Genomic DNA, 21,483 nt, shown 5'->3' with positions numbered 1-21,483 from the left:
TTTGAATTTGCTCTTGGTGTTGTAAAGTATGTCCCTTCGCAGTACCCGTATTTTAACATCGCATTTCCGCCGTGGGCTGTGTTTTCTGTTTGAGTTCACCCTGACGTTGACTGTGAAGATCATTGACGTCTTTTTTGATAATACAGGTAAAGTGTAATACTGTAAAAAATACTCTGTAATTGGTCATTAGTGTGGCGTGCACTTTGATTAGACAGTAATTCTATTAAAAAAATAAAACAAGACTTGAGAACTTGCTAACCACTTGGCATTTGTAGCTACTTTGCTAAGGGAGAAGCTGGTGGTCATAGGCGGTGATTAACACTGGCGGGATTTCTTGCCACTTGCGGGTAGTATTACATCTTCAGGGTCTCGATTTTTATCTATTCGTGTATAGCTATAATTAGGTTCCTGTGAATTACGTATAAAGCTTTGAACCTTTCGGCTAACTGGTTTGTTACAGTTGGCTGTATTCATGACCATAATATTAATATTACGTAAGCAATTAAATAATTTATTTGGAGAAATCCCTATAAAGTTAGCACTTGCATTGTATTTTTAAATAGAATCCGTGTACATTGAATGACATTTTGAAGAGACGTATATAGTCTCCTTGGTGGGCTGATAAGTTTGAGCCATATTGATTGCTCATGATTGCAGACCGTCACCCGATCTGTAACTAAACACTGGAATGATTGTTCTGCTAATCACACTGCAATGCAGCAGAGTCGTCTAGCTTAATGTAACTCAGTGGTTCTCAATGTTGTCCCTGGCACTCCCTCCCTGGCCGAATGTTTTCATTCCAGTTCTACCTTAATCAGGCTCATATGGTCCTTAATAGGCTGAAAATGAAAGCAACGAGGGTTGTAATGAAAAAATTCTGGCGCAAGGGGGTTTAGGCACTTATGATATAACAATGTCCTATGATCGTGTATTACGTGTCGCGTAGGAACACACATGTTTTATTGGTTTCTGCTGTTAGACTCGCTAATTGACTCTCAGATGGAAGGAGTGGGTGCTTATATTGTGATATTGACACTGCCTGTTAGATTGTCCTGTGCCACTTGTTTAAAATTCCCTTTGTCATTGGTAGGAGCATCACCATGGTTACGGCAAAGAGGCTGGCGGACGTGGGGTACCGCGTGTTCTCGGGCTCCATGATGCTGCTGACGGTCTATGGCGGCTACCTGTGTGTTCTGCGAGGATACCGCTACATGGAGAAACAAAAGGCGCTCCGTTCTGCAGCAGAGAACCACACGGAATCGGACTGAGACAGCCAACGTCAACCTGCACAATCTGTGTAAATTTTACTTTGCCTCAGGGCAGAGTGATACATGAACTCTCTTGGGCAAATGTTGAGCAGTAAAGAGTGAAGCGATTTGCACAGTAGCGAAGCTCTCAGCATCTTTGTGAAGATGTACCAGTAACCATGGACTTCAATGGATGTTCAAAATGAGTGTATAGCAGGAGAGCATAAGCACCTAAATAAAATTAGATTTATAAAGGTGGAATTTACTTTAATGTGTTTAATCCATAACAAAAGCTCTCACACAGGGGTGTGGTGTGACAGCATTAAAAATATTATTTTAAGATGCGGACCAGCAACATACACGTCCAGTTTGATATTTTCATGATAAAAATATCATTGACATGGTATGTATTAATCAAGATCATCCTCCTCCAGCAGTGCTAGTGTCTACTGGATTAAAAAAAAAAAAAACTTAAATTAGCAGTTGATTATCATGCAGTGAGGTGACATCACCATCCAAAGGTAGATAATATTGAAAACAATTATGAAGCGAGGTAGGACAAACAGCCAGCATGCCCAGTCACCCCAGCTCTGCAATTACTCATCAGTAATGCACGTCATGTTGATTGACACTGGAACACATTCAGATCTTACTAAAGTGGGAATTTACTTTTGGACACTGAGATTTGACCCAAGCAAGAATTACATTAAACATTTTAATAACCTTGTGCTGAAAAAGACAAAACAAAGACGACAGCATCATAATAATAATAAAAAAAAAACTCAAGTACATTTGACCAATAGGAGGGAGGAAATTCCCCCTGACTTCAGTAAAAAGTGAAGTGAGACGACATCATCAATTCATTTTTCATTTTTGGAAAATGTCCTTCCGTTTTTTGGTTTCCACAGCTATCTTTAACCTCATTGCCTGTTCACCCATCCTTTTTGTCCATTGTCATACTCCATGCATTATTTTCAGTCTTGAAATTGTGATAGAGGGGTGGGTAGAGGTTTAAAGTGTTCAATGAGGTTCAGGACTGTCTGGAATAGAGAGAGGCACTGAGATGGAGAGAAGGGGTTTCGTCCAAGGGTCTGCTGGAAGGGAGGTGTGCTCTGCTTCACTGCTCCCCCCAGGAGCCGTGGTCCTGTGCCCACGCGGCCGTGACGGAGTGGCCATTGGTTCCGTTCTCGCCCTTGGGCGACGAAACTGTCTTGTCCTTGCTGATCTCAGTTTCCTCCTCTGAGCTGCTCTCTATGTCACTGCGGTCATCCTTAGATACCTGAGGGCAGTAAGGGAAGCGTCAGAACAACAAGGGAGACCTGATGTGGGAGGGACAAAAGGGCAAAGGGAAAGAAACTATTCTGCTTTTTTTATATCAATTGGTTAACAGAATCACAGTAGGGTAATTAGTTGACAGGGGTGCTGGGGGAATACACCAAATATATGGAGGGGAGGGGGTGTGATCAGCGCTCAGAGAACTACTGCTCTAGGAGACTGCACAACAATATTCATATACAACACATGAGTGATATAAAAATGATTTTTTTTTGTGTGTCATTCAAATCAGATCTGTACAATTTAACAATGCCTTCAAAGGCGTGTTTTTTGGTTACAATTACATTTTTTGGTTAAAAGTTTTCCGTATCTATCCTATGTCACAAAGCATACAAATCTTTAAATAAGACCCCAGTGAAAAACTTGTATTCAGAATACGTTAAAATTGTGGGCATTATTAATCGCAAAAAACACAAGTTGCTCTAATCTTCCAGTATAAAGAATATGACATTTATAAAAACCATGAACCATCACTGTACTTCTCCCTAAAATGCCACCTGGCTTTGTTTGTGGGTAAAATGGCTAAGCCATGGGGCAGGGTTGCTAGGAGACGTGACCTCATACTGTACAAACATATAAAATCCCTAGCCAGTGTGACTTCTGCCACAAGGTGGAGTTGTACCATTAATGATAGCTGGCTAGGCGCTTCAGTGTTGAAGCAGGGGAAGGCAACAATGTGAAGTGAGAAAGTTTTTTTAAAAAAAAAAAAAAAAACACAATTAGCCGGTTACAGCTGGTGTTCTAGAACATGAGTGTCAAACTCCAGTCCTGGGGGGCTGGAGCCCTGTGTAGCTTAGTTCTTTCCTGTTGCAACACAAATGATTCAGCTCAAGAGCTGTATGGTAATTAGCGCAAGGAGTTGAATCAGGTGTGTTAATTGAGGGGGAAACCCAAAAATGCATTTGGCTCCGCCCCCCCCGCCAGAGAAGCGGAAGCACAGAGGGTCAAACTTACAGCAGGGCAAAAGGCAGAAGCGAATGCTTTAGGCTCCCCGAGACCAAGAGCGAGAGAGAGAGCCAGAGCTAAAGGAAGAGCGAGTGAGGACAGCTCTCAGATAAGAGAGAGAGACAGAATCCTTGCACCATCGGGGAGGGAAAGGAGACCCCTCTCTGTGGAGAAAGAGCAGGCAAGAAGGAGAGAAGGTGAAACACCACACGGAGATTAGCAACAACCAGCAAATATTTTAGGTTTTAGGAATAAAATACTCTCTCTTGTGTAACTTATGAGAAAAGACACTATTTACTCAAAGTGACCCACAGCCATAACCCTCAGGAAAACCTGTATCTTTGAGTCTGCAGTGCTCCCTGACCAGCAGATTAATACTGAAGTGAGCAGACTGCCGACCAGTATTAATTTCCTAAAGAACTCAGAGCCACGACGAGGAGTGGACATGTGGAGGCGGAACGTTCCGACACGCTGAGGCATACCTTTCCACGCAGCATGGCTTTGAAGGCGATGCGTGCGATGAGGTAGGACCAGATGATGTGGAGGACCTGGAGGACAAGCAGCAGCCCGTTGAAGAGCCACCAAGATGGATAAGGCCCGACGATGGCCCAGCTCTCGAAGAGGGTGGTGTTTAGGATCCTGCAGCACAGACCACAGTCAGCAGCTGTAGAGGTGTCCCCTCGGGAAGGACTATGTCCAGATGCAACCTCATTAATATCTGTATTAAAGTTGACCTCAATCTACATTTTTGTAACTCATTCCTTTTACAGTGCCCCATACTCAACCCAACACATGCTCTAAATGGTTGCCACCCCTCCTGTCGACAACTTTTACCATCAACCCCCAACCCCACCACTTGACCACTTTCATAGTGAATTTGGGTTTCGACTCATTGACCAATTGAGACAAAACCATTTAAGAAGCTGTTCTAAACCTTACATTTACAGGATTTGGCAGACGCCCTTAGCCAGAGCGACTTACATAAGTGCTTTGAGACTCTGCAATGAATTTCCGATGCTAGCTCAATAAGGACCCAAGCTATGAATACTATCTCCTTGATGTCTTAATCTTTACAGAGTATCACCGAGACACTGACAACTCCCCGAAACACTACCACTAAACGTTCACCTTCCCTTCCCTAAAAACATGCATCATCATCTTCCTGTAAATTACTGCATAATTATAATCAAGCCCTCCTTAGTTCTGAAATTGTGTCGGCCACATCTATCTCAGTTCACCGGACTGCATTAATCTGCAATGCATTTAATTTCAAATTAAATGGGGAAAAGAAAGTCACAGCTGCTTGTGTTTCCTGTAATTTGCCATTTAAAGTCCATTTGGGAGTAAATTAATAAATTAGTAAGCTAGTGGGGATGTGCCGAGTCTCAGGTTAGCTGTGTGATTGTGTGACACCCCCTCACCCCCCTGCGGAGATGGATTTCAGTTCGTCGCAGCTGCACGATCTTCAGCCTAAACCAAACCCGGACAGCGAGCACAGCCGCTCAGGTTACTGCCATCCTGACTAACGCACCTTCCCCTATCTCGCTAATGACACGAACTTCAGAAACACACACATACATTCGACTGCTGAACAGTCTGCCCCCTTCCAGCTTTTAGACTAAAAACTCAAGACTCATAACTCCGAAACTACACCTACTTATCACACATTTTGCCTCCATGCCAGTTTGCACAATATTTCCCAACCAATTAGGTAGTTAAGTATATTTCTGTTGTAATGTTTGTGTCTCGATATTTATTTTCTGTTTATTACTTTTTCATTTGGTCTATGACTTATGAGAACCACATTTCACTTCAGTATACGACCCTGTGCATTAGATATACGACGTCAACAATAAACGATATTTGGACACACAAAGCGGCCGCTCTCACCAGAACGGGTAGATGACAAGTCGTGTGGTGACGAAAACCATGCCGAACAGCACGAAGAGCGAGTCACAGAGCCTCTGGTACTTAGCATAGTTAGCCAGCTTAGCAGACTGACAAGGAGAACGGGGAGAAAAGAAAAGAGAGGGAGGAGAAAAAGAGGATTGTATATCACTACAGGACATGAAACTGTCATTCTGCCAAGATAAAACAAATAAACTGACGATTATTTGTGAGAGCTGATGGATTTCTGAGGCAGTGGAAGACCTCTCACCTCCAGCAGGAAGTCCGAGGCATCGTGCACGCACATGACCAGGGTTCCCACTCGTACCATGTTGTTGACATAAGAGAAACTGATCAAGCTGACCGTTGCCAGGTGATGGACGAACATGACGAGGAAATCCTGTGATGAACACAGGGGAGAACAGAGAATGACATCAACAGTCAAGCCAACTGGTAGTTAATTCCTAAGCATGAACAGGTTCTGGGACACGTTTTTCTCCCTGATGAACAGTTCTCCTACAAAACAACCCAACCAACCAGTTTTGTACTTGTCAGTGCTGATGTGGGAGGGGTTTCATTGTGCTTGGGGAACAGCGAACCTGTGTTTCTAGACACAGGAGTACTTTGTCCTTCATTCTACAAGTAAATAATCGTGCAGTTCTTTCCTGCTTCACATGCAGTTTTATTTGGACCAATACTTTTCAACAACTTAATATATTAAAAAAAACACCCAAATCTATGAAGGAGCTCAACCTACGTTAAAGGATAATCAGACAGAAGTCACTTTTACTAGCTACTGGGGTGTTTACCAGGACAATTGAGGTGAAGTACTTTGCCAAGGGCCACTGCAACAAGGTCTCTCCCTAGGACTTAAACATATATTTCTAAGCCTCGAGCGCTACATTAATAACTACCCTTCTCTGTGGCTGTTAAGAAATTAACCACTTTAATTCAAGCAGCTGAAAGTTGAGAAGGGGAAATATTTATCTGACATTGTCCTACAGTTTCTGTAGGGCATAACGCTCGTTTCATTTATAAATTGCATGTTTCCTTTCAAATGCAAGAACTAATATTTATCCAGAGAGCAGCATCACTGACACTGTCGTTTGCCTTAACTGGCACTTCCTCTTCCAAAGAGCAGAAACACAAAGCTATCAATGGAACATCTGAGAGAAGGGCTTTTAAACACTGCAGCCTTTCTATGAGATCGCCGACTCTGTCCCTCATCCATTTCTAATCCGCATCATTCTATAGTTAACGTCCAAAGTATCGGATGACAATTGACCAGTGAGCGTGAGATGCCAGCTCACAGGTCCATGTGCACTAAACCACACAGCAGAAAAGGTGGGGGTTCCGGGGGGGGGGGGTGCAGCTACAAGTGACCCAGCCCAGAGAAGTGTCTTTTGTAAAGTTCCAGCAATTACCTGCTCACTTCATCCAAGCAGTTTTAGGCATGGACTAAATAAGTACAATTTCTGGGATGAGCACCACTGGAGAGGGGGAACTTAAGGACACCGTCGCCCAGCCCTCCATCTTAAGCAGACCGGAAAAAGCATCCCCCAGAGGTGCTGTCCCATAATCTGCCTGCAGGGGGCAGCTACCCATCTCACCTTCCTCTTGATGTCTCTGAACTGGGAAAACATGAGTGACCAGTAGAAAGCCAGTTCAGTCACATAGTAGTAATAGAGCCCCGGGGAGAGGACCTGTGATGGAGGTAGTTAAACAAACACAGTCAAATGAGTGTGGTGCACGTGTGTTATTCCAGAGGAGGCCTGCCTTTCGTGACTGGCTATATCCCGATCAGGTGACAGTTGCTGCCACTCTCCCGGTTGCAATCTCTGCATTCTGTATTCTGATTTACATTTCCTTCCCTATCCCTCTCTCATCCAAAGCAGCTTATAGCTTACGTTTACATTTGATTAAATTTAGCCAACGTACATTTTTTAAAAAAGTGGGGTCAGACAGTCACTGGAGAAATTGGGGATTAAGGGCCTTGCTCAAGGGCCCAAAGATTAAATGATTCTGCCAATCCTGGGTTTTGAACCCGTGACCTACTGATCACAGCCCTAACCCAAAGGGCCTCACACTGTCCCCACAACTGAATATTCTACTGGAGCTCCCAGGCCCCTCAGAAGGATACAACAGGGGCTTCTGCAGGGACTTGAACTAAAAACCTTCCGGTGATGAGCCCATGTCCTTAACCACTATAACACCTGATGTCTTTATTACTATATTTAAAGTAATGGAGAAAGAACAGAAACTCCCTGGAGATCCGGACATTGCGCAGGCAACAAACAAAAGCATGCAGAATTTAAAGCTTTATTTAAAAAGCCCACCTGATAGGGGTAGTTATACCAGCATTTTCGTGTGTCCCACATCCAAGGAGACTAAAACAAAAATATATATATATAAACAAAGTCATTAATACGAGTTAATTTATGGGAATAAATACATGCAAATAAATGGCACTCTGCAAATTTCTGAAGCAGAGATCCTAACTCAGGAATTATCAGTCTGACAAGGTGTCACAGACAGAGACACACCCCTGAAAATAGATGACAGACGATCGTGCCTTCGCCGATACATTCATACCACCGACAGCATGTCTCTCATGTTGGAGAGATGCCAAGCTGGGCTCAGCTCCGTTTTGACTCAGGTGCCAGAATCTACTTTCGCTCCTTTTAACTTTCTGACTTTCCAATTTCAGCCCTGAGTAAACTGACACACCCTTTCCATCTGCGGTGCGGGGAAAGGTTCAGCTCACCTGCCATAGGAACTGAATTCCATAGGTAAATATGAACAGATAGAATGTAAACCTCCACCTAAAAATAAGGAGAAAATAAAAATGCTTGTTGGAGACAGAGAAAAACACCGAGGGAAAACAAAAGCATCAATTACTTTGACATTTTTCGTCCAGGATGTTTATAAAACAAAGTTCAGGCTTGACTGTCACATTAATACAGATGAGGAACATAATTTGATGAACTAAGTAATGCCCTCTGGCGGGTCTTGCTGGGTTTTCAGTAGCAGTACTGTCTTATCCAAAGGGCAGGCACATCGAATCAGGAAGTGTGGAGCAGGAGGACGTCAGAGAAGCTGCACATCAGGCATTTTAGAAATGTCAGGGATGCAGAAAATGCCCAGCTACCCCCCCCCCTTAAAAAAATAAAGTACTACACACAAGGGAGAACTCATCACGCAGATAAGGGAAGGTATGAACAAGCCGAACAGCCCAATAACCACAAGACAAGCCAGGTCTGGTTATAAACTTCTACCCTCATATTCTTCCGAGTCTCTCTTCTTTTTGCTACAGAAACAGCAAAGTGAATCGACAGATCCCTCCTCTGGGCAATCAATCTTCATCGCGCTACGTGGTGTTTTGACTCCAGCACGGGAGATCAGATAAATTTCAAAAGAGGTGCAGAGAAACCTGGAAAATATCCATAACACACATTTTCATCCAGGGCCTGACCATGTTTGGTAGTCTCTCATTCGGCAGGCTCCATCTAAAGGATGGGGAGGTGCGTTTTCAATATTGTCATCACAATGCTACTTCAAGTTTTCAATAATTTTATACTCATTGGCCAATGTATCAGGTACCCGGAACTCCACTCGGCATTCGGAGAGGGGCTCTTATTTTTGCACTTTCGGCCTTCCTGTTAGCTCTCGGCTATTCTCCTCTGATCTCTCTCAATAAGAAGGTGTTTACAGCCACAGAAATGCCAATGACTGGATTTTTCTTTGTTTATCGCACCGTTCTCTACAAACTCCAGACACTGCGGTGTGTGTAAATCCCAGGAGGGGGCCTGTTTCTGAGAAGCAGAACCACCACATCTGGCACCAACAATCACACTACTTTCAAAATCACTTAGATCAGACGTCTTAAGGCTGCTTTATAGTGTACTCTAAACTGTAGCATACACCGTAGCTTGCACCTCCTCAAAAATCTAACGACACATGCCGGCGATGCAGACCACAACAGCTTTGATCTGTACACATTTCAGCATCGCACTTCTTCCTATGCAAATATTTTGTTGTTTCCAGTTTGTGGGATTATAGTATGGCGGAGTATAGATTATAGTATGTGGGAGTATAGTTTGTTGCTAGGCTATTATTTATTACCACGACTGCACCCGGGCTGCACGATATTGGATCATTTCAAATATAGCAATGCAAAATTTTTTTTCAGGGTAAACTGTGTGTGGGATTGATGCAGAAGTGTAATCAGCTGTAAGCCGCCCAGTAAACTCTCGAAAAAGGCCAGCTGGAGGGCCGGGGGGGGAGTGGGGGAGTCACTATAAATTGTTGCGAATTTTGCGCGATGGTCTGTTATCAAAACAGGTAATCTGTTAAATTTACAAAGGTTCCCCTTAGGTAAATTTGTGAATGGGCCCCTGCTGGGACGGGCCTGGGGGGGCAGATGCCTCTGACCCCCGCATCTGGGCCATGTTTGTTTGCTGCAACAATACAGTTGCAGCCACATGATTCTCTGTTTGGAGGAGCAGGCTGTTGTACAGGTGTATCTAATAAATGGAGAAAATGTGCAGGCAGACCTGCAACGTGCAGCGAAATGCATCTTTAGGCAAGTATATGAAGTACATCTCAGTCAAAGTGAGAACACAAGCCGGAAAATGCAAAGCCAGGCAGCGGTCGGGTGCTTACATGCTCTCGCAGAACTTCGTAAGGGTGCCGGGTTTGTCCTGGTTGCGCCGATGCCGGAACCAGCGCTGCACTTTGCGTACCTCCCAGTCTAGCTGCTTGGATAGGCCGTTGAGGCGATGCGTGTCAGGGTACTGCCGGGGAGGGGGGGTAAGCAGGGACCAACCAAAGGCAACATATTATAGGACATGGAGGAAAGCAGCATCCAGCTGGCAGATTGACACCTCAGTCTTAGGGAATGTCAGCCACGTGGCTGACTGGTACCTTTGTGATGGATGTAAACACTTTCTCCAGGACGGCATTGGGCTGGGCTCGCCTGATCGCTTCTGCTTGGATCCGCAGCATGTAAGCACATGGCCTCGCGATGAATCTGCACACAAGGGGGGATGGGGGCATTCAACACGCAGGTGCAAAGTGCAAAGACTCCCTGCCATTACCGGGCAGCAGCCATGAGTAGCCGTGTCACTCTGGTATCTACCAGCGATGCCTTCCCACATGTCACGCTCACTGCTGAACAAGGGCTGATCAACAATGGGGTTGGCTTTGAAAGGCGGAGCCGTAAGGAGGAAGCAATGAGAAGGATGACGACTGACAATAAAATGAAACACAATAAACACTATTCAAAAGACTATAAGCCTCAGACTAGTTAAAATTGCACTACTCCTTATGACTTTCTCTTACTGCACACTCGCTGCAGACACATGTCCAGGAGAAATCAGGATGTGGCAAGTATTGCCCACAAAAACTTAAATAAAAAACTGGGTCAGTGGTTTGAAAAATCAGAATTAGGGGGAAAAAAGAAAACACACATGGCAGGCTAAAGTACACAGGTCAAATTCTGTGCCCTGCAGATGATTTGCTACGTTGCCCATCTTCCGTGCCGTTTTCAAACGATAAGAAAAGGCACACAAGTACAAGGAATGGGCAGCGGTGGGAGGAGTCTGCTTCAACGACAGGTCCCGTCAGCTGAAAACATGGCGTTAAAACACGGCAGGTCCCGCCAGGTGAACAGCGTTAAAACACCCATCACAGCCAAGCATCTAGAGAGGAAGCTCCTCTCAAGCCAAAAACATCACAAGGCCGCCATGACAGGGCAGACGGGGTTTACGGGCACGGGATCAGAAACGGCGAAGGAAAACACCTGGTCCCCTGTGGAGTGGGACATGGGGTCTCGCGTAGCTGCCGTGTTTGGTTATAATGCGATTACAGCTGAAAATCGGAAACAGAAGTTCAGTGTCTCAGGAGGACAAAAGCAGGCGGAAGCAGATCTAGTTTGTCCGGCTCATTCCAACAGATTGGCTCATTCCATCTTCACGTTTTATTTCTCTAAACCTGCGAATCGAAATTACTATTTAAACTAAAAACTGCATGTTTGGTGTCTTAGGTCCTTCCGCTGGATCACCCATGTTGCTTATCTGCAACACAGCAAACCCAAATCAGACCCTCTGTGTGGGATTTCCCCCCCCTACCCCCAACAAAATATATGAAATTCAATTAAATATACTGACAAAGACTTCTGGAAATGGCCCCAGTTCTACACGTCCTTCTTAATGCATGATCAAGAGAGTTATTGTATGTGTAGAACAAAAACAGAATTATCCACTGTCTGCACAGCGAGATGTGAGAAATGTTTTCTGTGACCACGTGGGCAGTCAGATTTCTCCTGGCATTCTTCAGACGTAAATGTGACCATATGTACTGAACGCTATCTTGACTAATGATTACCAAGTGCTGTAATGTGCTTTTAATACGTCCTGTCAGACTGCCTAAATCGACTGACTCTACTTGCAAAGTATAAAGAATAATATAGTGGATTGCATGTATGATAATGATTAAATACTCCAGTTTCCCCCCCACAGTCCAAAAACACGCTGAAGCTAAATGGAGTTGCTAAACTGCCCATAGGTGTGCATGTGAGAGTGAATGGTGTGTGAGTGTGCCCTGCGATGGGCTGGCCCCCCATCCTGGGTTGTTCCCTGCCTCGTGCCCATTGCTTCCGGGATAGGCTCCGGACCCCTCGCGACCCAGTAGGATAAGCAGTTTGGAAAATGGATGGATAATGATTAAATCAGGAAACGACACACAAACAAGTGGCATTCGCAATTATTACAATGGAAACTGTGAACAGTAGACATACTGGGTTTTCTAGAAGAAATCTTACTTGCTGATATCAATTTTTATATCCAAAATTTAGAGATTAGGGGGTCATCTGTTTTTTGACTGTCATATGCATCACTAACTGTCATTTTAAGGTCAACCAATGGGCCTGAACAGCCTTTGTCTACTAATTTACAAGGAGAGAGACCCTCGTCAGAGGCTCGCCGTATACCAGCTGCGACCACATGACCGTTCTGCTGCCTTGGCACGTATGATCCTCGTAATTATCCTGTCTTGCTGCTAGAAGCTCTGCTCCAGAACCAACAGGTTAACCTTTCTCCCCTGTGTCCACAGGAATAGTCTGGCCCCAGAGGAATGACTGTTGTGAGCAGGTTCTCTTGGCGACGGGCAGAAGACCAGAGCAAGACTAGTTAAATGCCAAGTGCGTACATATGCCTAGGCAGAGCTGACACGCCTATATTGCTCAGGTCAAGGTCTGGAAAAGAAGAATAAGCATATAAAATGCGTCCATTTCATTAACTATAGTGTGAAATCCACAAAATAATCACGAATTACCACACAACCCATTACCTGCCAGTTTAATTTTGGGTTAAACAAGTAATTTCACAGCCAACTTGGCTCTGCTAAGATCAGTCTTTAATTGAATTCAGATTACTTTCATATATTCAACTATACAGCTAACCTGTAAGCGCAAGTTAGGACACAAGACCAGTTTGATATTATAGTGTTGAATGTTTAACTGCAGAAATGCTAGCAGACAACAGAGGCGAGGAAATCTGGGGCAGATGTGGGAACAAGGAAGCTTGGGGGAGAGGGGCAGGGGGGATCCAGGGCTTACTGGCTGCCCACCCAACCATTCACAAGTCAGAATTGGTTTGGTCATCCAGTGGTATGAGGTGTGAGATCTTAATCTTCCCTTGACCAAGAGAAGGGATCAGGTGTTTGTTGAAATTTGACCGACATTCATATAAACATACATCATCACATATGTCGGCAACAATACCGTCAGGCTCATTTGAACAGTAAACTAAAACCAACTATGGTAATCCACACTAAATCAGTAGGACTCCCGCCTAGCTTTTAGCCCAAGGTGAATTCCCTACGCAGCTTGGCAGACAGCTCCACGCAAATAATTCCATATGTATCCCAGGAATTACTGGACGACCTGCATCCCACGACTTGCCGGCCCATCTGGGACGGTGCCCTTAACCGGCTGAGCCAGGCAAGCAGAGACCAGACAGCAGATCCGTAACTGCAGAGCAGAATTGTCCCACACCGCATCCCGAATTTAACAGGAAGCCAGGGGAGGGACGTGAGAACGGGTGTGACGTGATGAAACATTCCTACTTCTGGTTATGATTCCTGCTTCTGGTAATGATGTGCAGAGTTCTGAATTCGCCTTGGGGCAAAGGGAGTGCAGTTTATACATGCCAAGTCTTCAGTACTCTGATGCATAACATCTACTTATCTATATCCTGTGTGAGCATGTATATGTGCACATGTGTTTGTGTATATATGTGTGCGTGTGTTGCATACATTACATTGTGAGGACCATACAATGTAAATAGAATAAAATAAAACTTCTGACATTGTGGGGACTCATAAGGGAAAACTCAATTTGATAAAAAAAAAAAAAAAAAAAATCTCTGCAATCAAAAAGCTAAAAATGGCAAGAGACTTGTATTTTGATTGGTTACTTAGGTTAATGTTAGACTGGTTAGGGATTAGGGTTTTTCCCATAGGCATGAATGAATGGTCCCCACGAAGACATGAATACAAACATGTGTGTGCGTGCGTTTCTGTACTCAAACAGCATCAAATCACCCAGGGTATGCAATATTATGAAACACCTCCTGGGGATGGCATTAAATGGATATGTCTGCTTCCATAGTTCAGAGATGATTCATCAAATAAAAATTTCAACCCAGCCAAGAGCTGGAAGCATTTTCTTATGTGTTACGTTACCTCCAAGGAAGAAAATAGTAGTTTCTTTAGGATTTAGAAATGAATCCTACACTCTCCATTTGTTTGTAACACTTTGTTAAAGTGCCACTGTCTATAGCCATTAGGGCTCATTATTTATTCTAAGTGTCATATTAGATTACAATTAATTTCATGCTTTTATCTGATCTTCCTAAGCAACAGTATAAAGAGATAATATAAACAGCTGCTCTGACTGCATTCTTTAGTGTATAATGTTACACACACAAGCAAGCCTGACTAGGATAGGCAGCTGGAAATTGGACAGATGTATACTACACTTTAATAATCAAAGCCGGGGCCCATTATTACGGGCATCCATTTTCGGTCATCTTCAAATTACGCTCTTCGCTAATCCTGTGTGACTTCCTGCCTTCCTCCATACTTGCCCAATGCCAATGTCATCCTTACAAATGGCTGCTAGCCACCAAGCCACTGGGCATCAGATCAGGACCGCTCCTGAAGAAATGAACTGAATGTTCTAGAGTAACGGACAACCTACCTATCTAACAGGAGTGCCACAATCTCACATTACTGCGCGACATTCGGCTTCAACAAATACTGACATGTTAACAAATGCCAGCTAAGTCTGCAAAAACCTCAGCTGAAATTACAAAACAGTGCCGAAGCTTCACTCTCTACCTCCCCAAGAAACTCACCCTATATATTTACATCCTCTCTTTCAGGGAAATTTCTTGGCATCCGCTTATATTTCCAAATGCAAACTAAACGCAAGTCTTACTCAGCATATAAATTAAGTCATGTGACTGCACGCACAACTACATTTGTGTTCACCGTGCCAAAACGGAAACCTCCCCGAACAGGACATTCGAGCCTGTCGTAATTTCTGCAATCCTACTGAACCTGAAGTGGAGTGACACTGTCATAACTAGCACTGCAGGAATTTCAATACAACAGTGTTTTCTTTTTGCACAGTGTGCTTTACCGATACTTAACTACCGTACAAACCAACAAAAAAAGAGATAAGACAAAACTGCTATGAATTAAACCTGGAAGAACGCAAGAGTCAATCACCGGGAAAACTATTAATTTAAATCAAAATATGACAGGAAATGACAGGACATAATACACAGTATTTATTTGCAATTTTTCTAAATGTGTGACTGGTCATGTGATTCACGTGCATGTATGAAGTATACAGATAGAAGATCTAATGTAGAGGTATCAGAAACAGGGAAAAGAAAAATCAACAGATCAGGCCAATAGCAGGAATAAGCAGAGCTTCCGCCCAGCAGGGGACACCTGACAGGTTTCGAAAAGGTGAGAACAAGCAGCTGCAATGGTGTCAAAGTACAACGGTGCCCAAATCAAGCCTGGTGAAGGGTTTCATTGCCCAGCAAACCTGTCACTTTCAATTCTCATTGATGACGTTTGCGCTTTTCTGCGGCAGGATGTTTTGAAATACCAGTTATTTATATGACAAACGCCCTGTGGGCAGTATCGTAGCTAGCAGGGTATAGTTAGCCAAGGGGCTAGAGGGTCGTTATTACGACGAAATGAGCAGCATACTAATCACTCTGATGGCATGAATCACAGGAGCCCAGCTGTTAGGATTAATCACATATTGTCTCTTCAGCCTGCTTGCTGCTTTACTTACTGCAGGCAAACAATGTCCTCACTCTGCCAATGGTAGGACAATGAAGGGTTTGGGGCTTCTCTAAGTCAAGCATCCGGTGGCCCAACCCCGAAACCACAGTGGGTGAGACTAAAGTGAGCTGTCCATCATGGCCTGGATTAGTCTTACAGGATAGGGGTAACACCCGCAGACCATCAGAAGAACTAAATAAGGTGCCATCTCTCCTACCATTTTCTGCTGCTCTCCTGCTCTGGGGAAGCAGACCTTGAATCATAGTGCAACACCATTCTCTACCCCTCAAGCTGGTTTACAATTTGATCTGTAGCTCAACTGGTCACTGCCTCAAGTCAAAGCACGTATCTCAACAGGAAATCATCAACATGCTAAAGAGCCAAAAATAAATGTTCCTAGTCTTGTGCCAAGGGTTGTCTCCCAACTGCCCCAACATGGTTGCTTCTACAGACCGTTATTTTACCCCCAGAACATAAGGACAGCTTCATTTGAATAGAGCGAAATTTACATGACAACTTCTCATGTTCTTGTAATATTATCTTGATCTGATGAGCAGAATATGCACTGTTACAATACTATGTTCAAGGCCAGTAGGTGTGCTGGACCTCCTCAAACCCAAATACTAGTGAATCGATCATTAATCTAATGAGCCGTTTAGAAAAGATCTATGAGAAGATAAGGCACTCAGGCAGCGGGAATGGCCGCATTAAATGCGCCATTAAGGTGGGTGCAGGGTGTTCGCTCTCGGTTTTGGGTGACTCCCTTGGCGGGGCTGGCTGACGCGACCATCTTAGGGGACAACACAGGATGGGCAGGGTGAACTGGGGAAGAAAAGCCCCGTGACAGAGAAGGGCACCTTAGACGCTGCGGTAATGTCTCCTGTTACGAACAGGACGTCCTCTTGTAACCTTAGTGCCACACGTAGCAGGAAGCCTGTGCTTTCAGCTCTAATTAACTAATTAACTTAAGAAAGTATTGTTGCCCTCAAAAGCTTAATTTTTTTCATACTGAAAGATTTGACAATAACTTCAAAGATAAAACAGATATCCACACAGTAAAAAAAAAAAAAAAAAACGTCATATATACATGGCTTGTTGGGTTAAGAGGTATGACAAGATGATGAAATGAGGATGAAATAAGATGGTATAGTGAGTTAGTGCAGTAACTAGTGTGTGTGTGTGTGTGTACACAAAATTCTGTTTGGTGTAGCATCATCAGGTCCTTAAGGGCATGTGTAACCCTGTTCAGAAATGTCCCCTCATAAAGATTACTTTGTCTCCAAGAAGCACAAAAAATCCAGGATTCCATTCTGCAGACAGACTATCAAGACTAGACCACTCACGAGCTATTCTGAAATACCATGCCGGAAGAGGGGGGGGCAGGGGTGGAATTATGGATTAGTGTAAAAAAGGGAAACAAAAATCGCCAGGAGCACTGCCCTCACCTGTTCGCACACTTTGAAGCTGCAAACGCTCCTGGCTGAACAGTGCCACTTCAGATATTTATCTGCTTCAAATACTAACAAACACAAAACAGTGATGACATTATACACACCCACCCCTTCTTCCCTAACCGCTCATCCAGTAAAGGGTCATTCTGTTAACCAGGAACCCTTCCCACGCAACACGGGGCACAAGGTTGGCAACCACCCTGAATGGGACACTAATTTAAATTATATAGAGATTTTTAACATCCTAAATTAAACAATGCGAATCAGTGTGAGCTTCAGGAAATGCTGACAGTCGCTAGGGCAGGGATGGCCAATCATATCCGCAAAGGGGCAATGTGAATGCAGGTTTTTGTGATAACTTTTAGGTCAGCTGTTCAAACCCAGGTGTGAGGACTCTTCAGCCAATCAGGCCTCTAACTGGTAACCTAATTAGGAAGTTGCCGTGAAAACCCGCATACACAGCGGCCCTTTTGAGATATGACTGACCACCCCTACACTGCCACATCATTCACATGGCTGTCCTGCCTCACCATAACCAAAACAGAGTAAAAAGCAACAAGAATAAAGCAACATATTGTTTGCATACAATTAACATCTTTGGGGGGTTTGGCATTGGGAAGGTGGGGGAGGGCAGGGATGTTTTGAGAGAATATCTACAAGCCTCCCGAGCACCTGAAATTAATAACTAAGGGTATAAAGCGAGTTTGGGGTATATTTGAAAGGACGAGGGACCTAGTGACTCTGTTGGAAACCAACAAGGCTTTGTAAGCTGCTAGATTCGACTCATTAGGGCCCAAAACGTTTATCTGATTACTTTTGCTGTATGACCTACCAGCATATTGCATAACATGGGGATATTACCAAATTCATGGCTAGGCCTAGTCTTTGATAAAACAGGGTCAAAAACCACTGTGAAAAATTGACCTTGGGTGACATGTGGTTATAACAGATTTTTTTTTTAAACCAGTCAGTAAAATGCTGGTATAGATATGGTCCTGGCAAAATAATGTAAAATGTAACTGGCTCATTACTGCAAATACAGGCTCAGTCAGTAATAATGACCACAAAACCTGGGCTGAAGATTGATGTCCTTTCCCAGGATTTGCCGGACTGGAACATTTGACCTCTTTGAATACTGGAAATAAAGCAGTTTTACATAAAACACCAATAGGTGATATTTATTTCAGTTGAAAATCTAAGTGGCAGAGAACAGCAATTAAATATTTGCCGTTTTGTAGCTCCGGTTCAAGAGTTATCCAAAAACATATACAAAACTGTACATCTTCTATACTAAAGTGTTCATAATCTTCATAAATGTTTCTACCATGACAACGGATCTGCAAATGGGTGAACTGGAAAACAAGACCAAGAGGTCACCTAGTGCATTGGGGTGCAAGTTTGTACCTGCAACCGGTGTGCTGGTGGTTCAAATTGTTAGTCACGCTAACAGCAATCATTTCGCCACATGACAGAAAACATCTAGTTCGATCTTCCGAGGCTATAAAAACACTTCATTAGAAGTCACTTATAAAACGATCTAAAGGTTATATATATATATATATATATATATATATATATATATATATATATATATATATATATATATATATATATATATATATATATATATATATATTTTACTGCTACATGCTTACAGGACAGTAGCTTGCAGTTAGGAGTTAGACTACTATAACTAGTGATTTGGGTGGGATGAGCATGCAACACCCTGCCCAGGCAAAATCGAGACGGTTATTTAATTCGTTATACGATTAAATCTAGATTTCACCATATCAGCATGAAGCCTTTCCGACTCGATCACAGATCCAGCCCATTAAAAAAAGGTGTAGATCTTAATCAAAAAGGAACCGTGAACGTCAACGGTATGTAATTACATTCCCGATCACAAAACAGCAAAGCATGGTCTGCCCGTCTGACAAGGAAAAAGAAAAACGCATGTTTTCAATTTATTGACGACTCCAGCACCCACAACCAAAGTTTTTATGTATTTAATCTAGATGGCAACATTTAAGTTAAAGAAACCTAAAGATAAACGGTACACTTGTGCTGGAAAACCATACCGGTATATTGACATAATTCAGGATTTATAAGGATGCGTTATTTGTAGTTGAAAAAAATACGATGACCAGTTGTACGAAGTCGCCTTAATAAGAGGTATCGGCCCGCAATATGGGATTGTCGCCTCGGATTGCCTAGATTTTCCTACCAGCCATGTGATCGTGACATATACCTCGATGATAAGCTTGCTGGTAAACTTACATCACCCCTAGTCAAGAAACCATGACTGGTGAGTTAACCATGATCTCCATACCTTCTTTTTTTGTTGCTGTACGACACCCCCACAAAGCTGACTGCCCTGTTAAACATCCAGGGAGGATCGCAGATTTCCAGCCAAATAAAGGATATAATTAACAAACTACCCAGGACGTGCTGGTTAGTTTAAAGGGGGAAAAAAATCGGTTTCATTATATGGCAATGAAGGCGCACACGTTCTTCGCGGCGGTTCCTGGGTTTGGTCGGGTCCCCCCCCACGGATACATACCTTTCAAAAAGTATCCTGACACCGAAAATGAGCACAGCCAGCGGCAAGGCGGAGAGCAGATGTCCCGCTTTAGGGTACTCCACTCCGGGTGCGGGATCCGCGAGGTCCGCCCAGGTCACATTATGAGGAAGCCAGAACCTCTCGTTCCAAAACCAGGCTGAGAGAGTAGCCATGTTGGACAGAGAGGAAGACGAGTTCGGAAGAAGAGTACCAAAGGAGAAAGCCGAGAGGGGAGAAAAAAGGCAGAATCGCCGCCCCTTTTTCGGTTTCTGTCTTTGAGGCGTGCGGATGAGCGAAGAGGTGTTTCTGGCAGCGAATTACGGAACTGGGAAGCCCCACCCAGACTGGAGACCAGCGAACCAGACTAGAGACCAGCGACCCCGACCGGCGCTCGCGTCTAGGTGAGAAGCAGTCCGGGCGCGCGCTCCGCTGCTCCGCGCGGCACCTCCCGCGAGGCACCTCCGCCGCCGCTTTAGACAGCCGCTTCTTTCGCTTTTATGTACGATCGCTGGATCGCGTTCAGCAACATGCCCCTGAAGGGTATGATAAACGTCTGATGCCGATCCAGCCGGTGCCGGCGACAGAGTTCACGGTTAAGCGCCCGCACTTGAGGATCAGCAGGCTGGTTTAGTGCGATCTGGGACGCGGAGCGCAGAAGAACGAAATCCGTATCCCGTGATGGTGATAGTTTAATCTGCATAACAAGGAAATGTCCACTGAGGTGCATTTAAGGTGGACTTTGTAACGCCAGTGCGGGAGCAAAAACGGCGCAGCCTACAACTCCCAGTATGCTTTACTGGGGTACTCATGAAGCATGAAAGTGGGTGTCGAACGCACTAAGTGTAATGACAACCTATTACGCAGTATGTTGCTGAAGGTGATGTGTAGGAGGAACAAATGCACACCATTTACGCCATCGTAGAAATCAATCGGCTAATTAAAAGTAAAACGAAAGCTTTTTTATAAGACCAACATGTTGTGTATCTCAGCGGCTAAGTTTAATGGGGAATTTAATAATATGCACATGCACAAAAGTGAAATGGCTGTTGAAATAGCTGTACTTGAAAATTACCAAGTTGTAGAGCATATATGACCGACGCACATGTTACAAATTGTTTCGCCAAGTCGACCCGCCCATCCGAGAGCTTTTGTTAGCTCTTTTTATTATTTTGCTAGTCTTTGATCATAAGCAACTCCGGGGGCTGTTCCGGTGTTCTGCTTTCTGCTTGTTTCAAATTGACTGAAGACCTTTAATATTATGTGTGTAATGCATGTATTGCTTTTGACGGCCAGCTGAAATTTACGTTCCAAAGCAAGATAAAGTGGCACATTTGCAAAACTTTCACTTGATTTGATTTCTGTAGGTCACATAATACTTCAATACAAAGAAGAAAATGAATAATCAAACGTACAAACTAGTACGATGTCCATGATGTACCAGCTTTCTATTCAACTGTGCCAAGGTGATTTCCCGCCCAGACACATGTTTGATTATCCAGTGCTACGTCTGGTGCTGTGTATGTGCATGTTTGACATTTAGCTATGAAAACAACAGTCAAAGCCAAATAATAAAAACATTGTTTTAATTTTTCGTCATGACACCCCCAGCGTTCGGACATTTCGCACAAACAAACTGTTGAAATCGTCCCACTGAGATAATTTTTTAATAATGTACGTGTTGTATTTGTCCCAT

General features: G+C 43.8%; 2 protein-coding genes across 3 annotated transcripts; one reads left to right on the top strand and one right to left on the bottom strand.

The window, feature by feature from the left end:
* LOC125747507 (cytochrome c oxidase assembly protein COX14 homolog) lies at window positions 1–1,508 on the top strand. The gene is made up of 2 exons (XM_049022833.1): window positions 1–146; window positions 1,091–1,508. Exon 2 carries the CDS (start codon window positions 1,101–1,103, stop codon window positions 1,266–1,268), a length of 168 nt encoding a protein of 55 aa, XP_048878790.1. The 5' UTR covers window positions 1–146; window positions 1,091–1,100; the 3' UTR covers window positions 1,269–1,508.
* Window positions 1,509–1,892: 384 nt separating this feature from the next.
* On the bottom strand, window positions 1,893–20,603 carry cers5 (ceramide synthase 5). Of its 2 annotated transcripts, XR_007399321.1 has the most exons (11): window positions 19,791–20,603; window positions 10,338–10,443; window positions 10,077–10,207; window positions 8,179–8,236; window positions 7,751–7,801; window positions 7,025–7,117; window positions 5,686–5,814; window positions 5,418–5,524; window positions 4,010–4,166; window positions 3,537–3,691; window positions 2,389–2,526 (listed from the first exon to the last, which is right to left on the bottom strand). XR_007399321.1 is itself a non-coding variant. In XM_049022831.1 (10 exons), exons 1-10 carry the CDS (start codon window positions 19,961–19,963, stop codon window positions 2,365–2,367), a joined length of 1,167 nt encoding a protein of 388 aa, XP_048878788.1. In that variant the 5' UTR covers window positions 19,964–20,594; the 3' UTR covers window positions 1,893–2,364. The 2 variants fall into 2 exon arrangements, 1 of the variants encoding a protein (XP_048878788.1); XM_049022831.1 differs by lacking the exon at window positions 3,537–3,691 and having other exon boundaries at window positions 1,893–2,526; window positions 19,791–20,594.
* Between the last annotated feature and the right edge of the window lie 880 nt (window positions 20,604–21,483).

Source organism: Brienomyrus brachyistius, chromosome 8 (genome assembly GCF_023856365.1).
Source record: "Brienomyrus brachyistius isolate T26 chromosome 8, BBRACH_0.4, whole genome shotgun sequence".
NCBI classification, from domain to species: domain Eukaryota; kingdom Metazoa; phylum Chordata; class Actinopteri; order Osteoglossiformes; family Mormyridae; genus Brienomyrus; species Brienomyrus brachyistius.
This window is presented reverse-complemented; position numbering and strand designations above follow the sequence as displayed.

What these genes read in the sequence shown, in the direction of transcription:
- LOC125747507 (XM_049022833.1), top strand. Translation starts at nt 1,101, where the DNA reads ATGGTTACGGCAAAGAGGCTGGCGGACGTGGGGTACCGCGTGTTCTCG.
- cers5 (XM_049022831.1), bottom strand. Translation starts at nt 19,963, where the DNA reads ATGGCTACTCTCTCAGCCTGGTTTTGGAACGAGAGGTTCTGGCTTCCT. An exon ending in CCTCGGACTTCCTGCTGGAG is followed by an intron (nt 5,525 to 5,685) that starts GTGAGAGGTCTT and finishes TCTCCTTGTCAG; the next exon opens with TCTGCTAAGCTGGCTAACTA. An exon ending in CTTGTCATCTACCCGTTCTG is followed by an intron (nt 4,167 to 5,417) that starts GTGAGAGCGGCC and finishes TCTGTGCTGCAG; the next exon opens with GATCCTAAACACCACCCTCT.